General features: G+C 41.3%; 1 protein-coding gene across 3 annotated transcripts in view; it reads right to left on the bottom strand.

The window, feature by feature from the left end:
• Positions 1-966: 966 nt before the first annotated feature.
• GRIK1 (glutamate ionotropic receptor kainate type subunit 1) overlaps positions 967-10878 on the bottom strand; it is a 479351-nt gene continuing 469439 nt past the window's right edge. For all 3 annotated transcript variants that reach the window (XM_063448077.1, XM_063448103.1, XM_063448085.1), the window contains one exon: positions 967-1444. In XM_063448077.1, the coding sequence (XP_063304147.1) occupies positions 1289-1444 (156 nt within the window). In that variant the 3' untranslated portion in view covers positions 967-1288. The remainder of the gene's footprint in view (positions 1445-10878) is intronic.

Below are 10878 nucleotides of genomic sequence, written 5' to 3'. Positions count from 1 at the left end.
CACATAATTGCCTCATTCATTTAACAATGTATTGCTTCTCCACTGGCATCAGGTGGAAGAGGTTTTTAATCACGATTTTTCTCCACTATAATTTTCTTGGACTCGGCTCTGCAAGTTCAAATGTAGATATTTTCAACTCTATCATAAATATACATCTGTTTTACCCTTCCTTACAATATCAATCATGTTTTAGCAATAACATCAACAGTGCACCATTAAAACGTGGCCCTTATTTTGTCTTCAAACTAATCCCACTATTGTTATTTTATCAATAAAGTGCTGTTTAACCAATTACTTAAAGGAACACTATAGTCAACAGAACAACTTTATATTAATGACGCGGTTTGGGTGTATATATCATGCCCCTGCAGTCTCACTGCTCAATTCTCTGTCATTTAGGAGTTAAATCACTTTGTTTATATGGCCCTTGTCACACCTCCCAGCATGTGACTTACACAGCATTCCTAAACATGTCCTGGAAAGAGTAATCTAATGTTTACACTTCCTTTATTGCAAATTCTGTTTAATTTAGATTATCTTATCTCCAGCTCTGTTAATATCTTGCTATACCTTGCAACAGCCTCCTGTATGTGATTACATTTCAATTTATAGAGCAGGAGAAAAAAACTTTTAAAGCAAGTTAACATCTGATTGAAAATGAAACCATTTTGTTCTCATGCAGCCTGTGTCAGTCGCAGTCAGAGTAGGTGTGGCTAGGGCTGCATAAGCAAAAACAAAAATGACTTACCTCCTAAATGGCAGTGATTTGAGCAGTAAAACTTCAGAGGCATGATCTGTAAACAAAAACCACTTCATTAACATTAAGTTGTTTTAGTGACTATTGTGTCCCATTAATAAACCAAATTAAATTATTAAAGAGGTACCCCTCACAGAACAAAAGAAATAGCCCATGCTGTTTATATACCACGCGTTGAGAAACCATCATTAATCTGAAACACGATCCTAAAAAAAATCCTGTATTTTATTTTAGAAATCACACACATCACATGTATTGGGTCATTTTGGAAAGATACAGATAATCATATAAATTCAGATGGAGCGAGATGAAACCAGGTGGGCCAGATAAATGATCAGATGCCAGTCTAGAAGTTTCACATTCTCCATAGCTCTATAGGTCCAAAACGCCTTTATAAAAATCACGTAAAGAATTTAAAAAAAAGGAGATGGCATCCTTGAAAAATCCATCCACCAAGTGTTTCCGTTAATTCAGATTTTGCCAGTCAATATTATATTGTCCCTGGGCGTACGTGAAACTGCCTTTTAAATCCTACGCCATAGTTTCTTTCCTGATTATCCGCCTCTGGTGACACGTGAGCATACTTGTAAATGAAGATCTGGCTTTAACTTTTGACTTCTTCTTTAACCTTTTCGGATGCTTAAGAGATATCCCAAGTTCTTCCATTATTGCATTGAAGGAGAGACACTGCAGAATGAGATACATCATAAAACATTAGATTAATATTAAATCAAGACACACTGTTACGGTCATAATAAAGCAGGCTCAGAGACAGATCCAGCCTCTAGTATGTACGGCACACAAAATACAGATTGTGCTGTTTATAGAGCATACAGCAGGTTATACACTGTTGGTGATTCAGTGTTTACAAGGTTCCCCAATAGTTAGCTGTTAAAGTCATGGCTCTTAGGGCATAGATTTTAGGGCCCAGGGTTAGGTTTTAAATTCAGTGTCGGCCTGAACCCAAAACTTTGGCTATCAGGATTTGGGCAGATAGTATGCAAGGTCTTCCAGAGAGTTAGCTGTTAGGGTCAGTACTTCCCAGGATCCATGGTTAGGGAAGGCCAAGAATAGTCAGAGTACTTGCAGGCTTTCAAGTTAGGGCAAGGAAGGTTAAGATTGAATGTTGCTCCTACAAGGAATTTCACTTCATCTTTGCCACACAAATTAAAAACACCCACTACACAATACAACAGTGGACTCAATGTACCCAATGTGCAATTATATTGGGCCCAACCTACTCTGCACAATGTGTATGAATCATGCTCACCTTTAATTACCAGGATGTGACCAAGTAAAGAGAAGCACAAAGATGGAATTAGCAAAATATATTTTTTTTAAATGTATTTTTAAAAAACAAAAAAAAGGGTTTAATTAACCCCTTAAGGACACATGACATGTGTGACATGTCATGATTCCCTTTTATTCCAGAAGTTTGGTCCTTAAGGGGTTAAAAGCTTTGTGTCACTTACCTTCGTCGTAAGCACATTACCATGTTAGCTTTGAACATGCAGGAAACTATACTACAGGCGATATATTTTTTATTTATTTTAATAGTTTAATATTTCCATTGGGGTGAACATGAGGATTTGTGTGCTTCGGAATAATGTGTTGCATTTCATGTATAAGATTATTTTGTTTGCTTCTTTAAACTCCCCATCTTCATATTTACTAGTGGTACGAACATTTTCAAATCATCCTGTGTTCCTCTACTGGAGGATGACCATTCTTTTAAGGATTATTCTTAGCACCATAATAACTTTGCTTATGCACAACTTGGTATGAGTTCTCTCTCTCTCAAAGACCGAGCTAAGCCAATGACCTTGCCAGCATTTCTGTCGATAACCTAAAGGAGTCATTCTAAATACTGTAAACACTACAGTGAGCTAGTGCCAGGAGTACCCCATGTTCAAACTTCTACATTAATGACATCAGTTTTCTTCAACTTGGAGGTTATTTATTGGTCAAGAGTATCAGCTGAAACCTTCAGCTAATGACAAATGGCCAAAGTTGTATAAAAGTAATAAAGTATTAATGCCAAAATATAAACTTCTATTTCAGTATATCAGTGCAGAGCACATGCACCAAACAGGCAAGTGTCAAACATTTGGGACTCCTGACATCTATCCACTAGAGAATATAGTAGTTATGGTTCTTAGAATGCACTTTAACACCAACAAACTAGTAAACTGTAAACAGAACCAGAGGCAGATTACCCATGATGAATGATAGATGAACACCTACATAGACTCCCCATTCACACTTCAGCCACCATGTATACAACACTTAACCAGCACACACAGGCAGAGTCAGACCCCTCCCCCCCACAGATACATACAGCTGTCACCCTCCTACACATACACGCACGCACACACACCCGCACACACCACACCACACTCAGTCACCAAGTACACTCTCAAACACTCAATGCTCAGTCTCCTTACTACATGGGGAGACCACTAAGCAACTACACATGTCAGTCACAGAATAAAGCCCAGGGCTCTAGGAGGGGGCCCTACTTTAGCATCCTGCCCAAAACCATGGGCAACCTCACTGCAGCTCTGAACTGAAGTATATAGTTCACAGAGCAATGCCATGCATCCTGTGTGATGAGCAAAACTGCTGCTTGGGGATAAAATACACATCCTCAGGGCCGGACTGGGCATTAAAAGCAGCCCTGGAAATTTTTTTTTTACCAGCCCCATAATGCGTCGCGCCAGCATAGTGTGCAGATACAGAGTTAGAAAAGAGAACTTAAAATTAAAAATTATTACTCCAACGTAAAAAAAAGCACTCATATGGTTCAAAATAAACAAAAGTGCTGATTTATTTTAAGCAGACGTGCCTTTGCATGTAATCAATGTTTCAGTCCAACTACCATGACATATTAAGGAAAGCTTGGTAATGGGACTGAAATGGTGAATGTATGTTGGGCACAACTGTAAAAAATTGACGTTATCTTGTTTACTTTGAAGTCCTGTGGGTGCGCTCTTCACTTTTAAATATGTTATTGTGATGGAGTGTGCACCTACCTAGCAACAAGACTGGGCCAATATCTGCTCATTACATATGGTACATATTAATGACATTTCTCTGTGCATTATGCATATATAAATGTACATTAATATATGTGTAACTATAATAGACATAATTATATATATATATATATATATATATATATATATATCTAATACACACATTAATATACATGTCATATACCAGTGGAGGATCCAGAGCCTGATCCCGGGAGGGGCACTTGTAGATTATTTAAAGAAAAAATCCATGCACAATAACCACTACTGCTCTGTGTAGTGGTTATGGTGCAAGGAGTGCCGGTGTTCTATCAGTCTGCTATACCTCGTCAGATTTCTATACCCTCGTCACTTCCGGGGAGGGGAAGCAGCTGGATCCTGTGCTGCACATGCGTGCTAGCACTCCTGCTACTCCTCCACAGCCAGGTCCTGGAAGGTAAGTAAAACTAGTGTTACACTTTCATTATAGTTAGTGCATTCACTAAGCTTAGGCACACGGGACATTTAGGGTTAAGTGAGGGTTCAAATTAGGGTTAGGTAAGTGCTTCTAACCTCTCTCACTCTCTATTCTTACCCTAACCCTTGGGGTAAGGGTTAAAATAGAGTGTGAGAAATCCCTATTTAGTGATATTCCCCTATTGTGAAATATCACTAAATGTGAACAAGTCCCTAATCCTAACTCTAATTTGAACCCTAACATTAACCCTAAATGTCCCATGTCCTAAGCTTAGTGAATGCACTAACTATAATGAAAGTGTAACACTAGTTTTACTTACCTTCCAGGACCTGGCTGTGGAGGAGTAGCAGGAGTGCTAGCACGCATGTGCAGCACAGGATCCAGCTGCTTCCCCTCCCCGGAAGTGACGAGGGTATAGAAATCTGACAGGTATAGCAGAATGATAGAACACCGGGACCCCCTCACAGAGTAAGTAGTCAAACCGTTTAAGAACAGTTTGACAACTTACCTGGGGTTTGCTGGGATTTGGGGCTGTAGTAGGGTATAGGAGCAGTGGTACAATGTGTGAGGGGTGCAGTGTGTGTGAAAGGTTCAGTGTATGTGTGTGTGGGGGGTGTAGTGTGTGAATGCGTAGCGTGTGTGGGGAAATGTGTGTATGGGGGGCTGTGAATGTGTGTGTGTGCATGGGAGCAGTGTGTATGGAGGCACTGTGTGTGTGTATGAGGCAATGTGTGAATGTGTATGGTGTGTGTGTGGGGGGGGCAGTGTGTGAATGTGTATGGTGTGTGTGTGTGTGGGGGCAGTGTGTATATGGGGGGCAGTGTGTATATGGGGGGCAGTGTGTGAATGTGTATGGCGTGTGTGTGGGGGCAGTGTGTCTACGGGGCTAGAGTTCACTCTCAACACTGCGACCACCAGGAACTCGTGGTGAGAGTGAACTCTAGCCCATAGCTCCAGGGCTAGAGTTCACTCTCGTGAGAGCCGGAGCAGTGCCGTGGTAACCGCGGCAACGCTTTGTGCTCGTGCGAGAAGGATGCAGAGGAGCTGCAGGCTGACCTCCCGGGTCCTTTCTCCCTCCCCTGCCGGCTCCACCCTTTCCCTTTGTCTCTCTCTCCCCCACTTCTCTCTTCCTCTCTGTCTCTCTCTCCCCCTGTCTCTTTTTCCTCCCTCCACCATCTCTCTATCTCCCCTCTGTCTCTTTCCCCCATCCTTTCACTGTGCCCTCTGTTTTATTTGCCCCCTCCCCTTGTGTCTCTTTATTCCCCTCCTCCCCTTGTGTCTCTTTATTCCCCCCTCCCCTTGTGTCTCTTTATTTCCCCCCCTCCCCTTGTGTCTCTTTATTTCCCCCCTCCCCTCGTGTCTCTTTATTTCTCCCCCCTCCCCTCGTGTCTCTTTATTTCCCCCCCTCCCCTTGTGTCTCTATTTCCCCCCCTTGTGTCTCTTTATATCCCCCCTCTCCTTGTGTCTCTTTATTCCCCCCTTGTCTCTTTATTCCCCTCCTCCCCTTGTGTCTCTTTATTTCCCCCCTCCCCTTGTGTCTCTATTCCCCCCCCTTGTGTCTCTTTATTTCCCCCCTCCCCTTGTGTCTCTTTATTCCCCCCTTGTCTCTTTATTCCCCTCCTCCCCTTGTGTCTCTTTATTCCCCCCTCCCCTTGTGTCTCGTTATTTCCCCCCTCCCCTTGTGTCTCTTTATCCCCCCCTTGTGTCTCTTTATCCCCCCTTGTGTCTCTTTATTCCCCCCTTTGTGTATCTTTATCCCCCCTTGTGTCTCTTTATTCCCCCTTGTGTCTCTTTATCCCCCCTTGTGTCTCTTTATTCCCCCCCTTGTGTCTCTTTATTCCCCCCCTTGTGTCTCTTTATTGCCCCCCTTGTGTCTCTTTATCCCCCCTTGTGTCTCTTTATCCCCCCCTTGTGTCTCTTTATCCCCCCCTTGTATCTCTTTATTTCCCCCCTCCCCTCCCCTCCCTTCCCCTCCCCTCACATTTACCTGATTGAGTGGGGCTGGGGCTGGTGCCGGCCGCATTCCACGCTGGAGCCGCCGGACCGGGTGGCAGCCTCGCCGGTCCGGCGGCACTCCTTTCACTAATGCAGACACGCTGGGGGCTGATGGAGGAGGGAGGAGCATGTCTCTGTACCATGCTCCCTCGCGGTTCCTGTGCTGGGAATTGTGGGAACCGCGAGGGAGCATGGTACAGAGACATGCTCCTCCCTCCTCCATCAGCCCCCAGCGTGTCTGCATTAGTGAAAGGAGTGCCGCCGGACCGGCGAGGCTGCCACCCGGTCCGGCGGCTCCAGCGCGGAATGCGGCTGCCGACCGGCCCCTTCAGAGTGTGTGCCACCGGACCGGCCACCCGGTGGCACATACTTGCTCAGAGCAGCCCCCAGGTGGGCCAGTCCGGCCCTGCACATCCTTTAGCCTAAAAGACCTCTGAAGCTAGAATAAGATTCTCCTGATTGGATGTCTCTAACTGCTGTGGGAGGTGTTACCCGCTAAACAGCGATCCATCTGTAAACTTTGATGGTAAGGGATTTCCTGCTCTGGTGTGCTTGTCTATGTTCAGGGAAATTTCCCCGAACATAGACGAAAGCAACAGAGTAGGGAATCCCTCTAATCTAAGTTCGGGGAAATTTCTCCGAACACAGATTTAAGGGATTCCCTGCTCTGGTGCGCATGTCTGTGTTCAGGGACATTTCCCCGAACATAGACGATTGCACAAGAGCAGGGAATCCCCCAAATCTATGCTCGGGGATATTTCCCCGAACTTAGATTAGAGGGATTCCCTACTCTGTTGCGTTCGTCTATGTTCAGGGAAATGTCCCCGCACATAGACAAACGCAGCAGATCAGGGAATCCATCTAATTCCCATGACAGCTTGCACTTACCACTCGGTGAGAGAGCTAGTCTTAAGTGGGAGCCATCATAAAACAGGTAGTTCACAAAACGAGGACTACCTGTATGTATCTTTTTTTTTAGTATTATTTTAAATATTTTTACATTTTTTATATAAAAGCATTATCTATATAATGTATCTAAAAATTAGAGGGTCAATTTAGCCCCATCATTTTCCCTTAATGGCCAAATAGCTTGTGAACCCGTTAACCTAGTTTAAGCCGGGAACTAGGAACTAACACATTCATTTAATAGTTTCTGGTATTATTTTCATGGGCAGAATTTGATGATAATGTATTTTAACTGTGATCTTTGTTTGGCTTGGTCAGAAATATTTCAGACAATATATAAAACCAAGAGGTCTGCACTCACCTGAACATGCATACATTAAAAATGCTGCTGACATGTCTATATGTGTGTGTGTGTGTGTGTGTTGTGTGTTAAATATAGTTTCATTTTTTCATTTAAGCAACTTTTGTTATTTTATTACATTGAATTTTCAAGCCAGCTCTTATGTAGAAGGCTTAATAATAAAGAAATTAGCTCAATTTCCTTGCAGCACAGATGGGTGTTGAATCAAGAGTACAAATATAGGTTTCGCCATCCATCTAAATATCAAAGAGAATTAAAATAAATGGGAGTGCGCACAGAACACTTCAGGTGTGAAAATGTTAACGAGTTGGAGTTGAGAAATGCCAGCTATGGGTATTTTTTTACCCTTGATGAACGGATTAATGAGCGTGCTTTTACATTTGAACTGGCAAAAAGTCATTGGCTCTGTTACTTTTAGAATGCAGAACAGCTACAGCTTACACATTAGGGCGTTGTGATCAACCGAAGAACCCTCTGACACACAAGTTAATTGAAGTTCTCAACAGATAAAAGAACCAGCAAGGGTTAAATAAAACAGCAAAAACACTTTTACCTGGGTCACTAATAAATTGCAATGTCTGTAGAATGTCTGAGACATTACAGTGTGTGCCGTTTATTGGTAAATTATTCTCTACATTTTAACGTACAGACTAATAAATTAAGAATAAACTTGTGGTACCCATTGTACATTTTAAATGGGGAAGTTGAATATTATGTGGTCATTTCGCATCTTGTTTGTTATATTGGGAGCACTTTGAATCTCTTGCAACCACAAACGATCACCTCTGAAGCAGTAGTAACTGCAGATTTCCCTTATCGGTGGGTAAGTTCTAACTCTCTGTGGTTAACACAATAAAGGAGTTTAAGCATGCGTGGGATAGGCATAAGGCTATCCTAACTATAAGATAAGGCCAGGGACTAATGAAAGTATTTAGAAAACTGGGCAGACTAGATGGGCCGAATGGTTCTTATCTGCCGTCACATTCTATGTTTCTATGTTTCTATGTTTCTTCCTCCCCTGATGCCGGAGCCGCTGAACTAACAGAAAGCTTCTTGCAGGAACATTTGGTAAAAGGTAAATTAGATTGGCAGATGGCCACCACTCTTAAGTGTTTTGTCTCCTTTCTCTGAGAGAGCACCAAGGCACTCATGTCACCATAACCACTGTGTCTCAATTTTTAATCTCTTTGTTTAATAACAGTACAGAGAATTCCCTGCAGACAGTATGCAAGTCAGTATGCATAATTGTCTGTATACTCTGAGATATGTATCAAATTGTATTGAGTGTTAAGTTATGGCAGTTCTCTCCCACTACTGTATCTTTCTCTATGACTCCTTTTTATCACTATCATCCCCTCCTTAACCCTTGGAGGTAGATCCATGTACTTACAAACACTGGCTTACAAATCATTGGCTGTGACCTTATTAACCTGCACATTGATTAGGATGTGCCACTCACAGCTTTTCCTTACAATATATTGTAAGTGCCAGCGTTGTGTTTAGGCACAAAGATATATAGATATATAGATAATAACTAGATGGATAATAGATGGATAGACAGATAGATGGACAGAAGTGCCAAGAAAGAGAGATAGAGACAGATACACAAAAATACCCCAATACAATTATAGATAGAACTAGCTTTTAGAATTCAGTTTAATCTTTTTTAATTTAAACTAGTAGTAAAGTAGAAAAATGAACTTGTGGTTGTTATTTATATATATATATATAAAAAACGTTGTATTAAATATTGAACGTTATTCTATAATTAATTTTAAATATATTCACTCCAAGCTACTAGGCTTCAAAGAGACCAGTAATTACATTTTCTAAACTTGGCCACCTTTAAAATAAAAAAAGGAAAATATTTAAATAAAAGAACACCATCATTTGTTTCTGTGATCACAACAGGGACTGTCTGATGATATGAAAGAGAAAGGTATGCCTAACACATGAAAATGATGCTTATATTCTTTTCAACTATTGTCTACAGCAGTGGTAGTCAACCTTTTTCTACCTACCCCCCATTAATGCATCTTTCTTGATGGAAACATTTCCTTACCGCCCACCAGTTTTCGCGCAAGTGCAGAATATTTTTTAAGAAAGGAGAATGTTTTAAAAATAAATAAATGTATGTACATTGATCTTTTTATTTCTACTTTATGCATGTCTATAATGTTTTTAACTTTATAAAGTTTAACGAGAAAACAATAAAGTAAATTGAAATTACATTTACTAGTGATTTATGAGATCCTTAAGGTTGATGCTGCGAGACTAAATATTTGATATCTGGTTCGATTTTCATAAGGAACAAACGAAGGTCTCCTCTTTCGGTGATATTCAGACGACTTCTCTGTTTGCTCATAATATGATTTCTCATCTGTGCATCAACTCCCCTCCTCTCACTCCTCACTTCCCCTCCCCACTTCCCCTCCCCACTTTTTTTTCCCCCTTTTTTCTATTTTTTAACCTTCCTTACAGCAATGCCCAGTAGGAAGGCTGAGCTAGGTAGCCCACTTACTATTATTAGCCAACAACAATTCTCTCCTTTTCCTTTTTATTTTCCTTCTTTCTCTTTTTTACAAGTACTCTGCTCCGTCTTTCTCCTTTTTACAAGTACTCTGCTCCTTCTTTCTCCTTTTTACAAATGCTCTGCTACGTCTTTCTCCTTTTTACAAGTACTCTGCTCCTTCTTTCTCCTATTCTACAAGTACTCTGAATGGATATTGTATGTTTAAACTGTGACGTTTTTTTGCTTTAAGAAGGAGCCCCCCACTTCGGGGAAAAAAGCTTTCCTTAGTATTTCACTGATCAGAAACTTTGTCTCCGGTGTGAATTACTTCTAGGGAAAGCGTGCACGCATTCATAAATCAATTTGGAAGGTGTAGATAGACAACTAATCAAAGTTTTCTTTGATCTAAAACACTTCTTTCGTCTATTCTACAAATACTCTGCTCCGTCTTACTCCTATTCTGCAAGTACTCTGCTCCTTCTTTCTCCTTTTTACAAGTACTCTGCTCCTTCTTTCTCCTACTCTACAAGTACTCTGCTCCGTCTTTCTCTTTTTTACAAATACTCTGCTCCTTCTTTCTCCTATTCTACAAGTAATCTGCTCCTTTTTTATTCTATTCTACAAGTACTCTGCTCCTTCTTTCTCCTTTTTACAAATACTCCGCTCCTTCTTTCTCCTATTCTACAAGTACTCCACTCCTTCTTTCTCCTATTCTACAAGTACTCTGCTCCTTCTTTCTCCTTTTTACAAATACTCCGCTCCTTCTTTCTCCTATTCTACAAGTACTCCACTCCTTCTTTCTCCTATTCTACAAGTACTCTGCTCCTTCTTTCTCCTATTCTACAATTACTCTGCTCC

The sequence above is a fragment of the Pelobates fuscus genome, chromosome 1 (genome assembly GCF_036172605.1).
Source record: "Pelobates fuscus isolate aPelFus1 chromosome 1, aPelFus1.pri, whole genome shotgun sequence".
Classification (NCBI taxonomy): Eukaryota; Metazoa; Chordata; class Amphibia; order Anura; family Pelobatidae; genus Pelobates; species Pelobates fuscus.
Note: the sequence above shows the minus strand (reverse complement) of the source record. Positions and strands in the feature narration are given on the sequence as shown.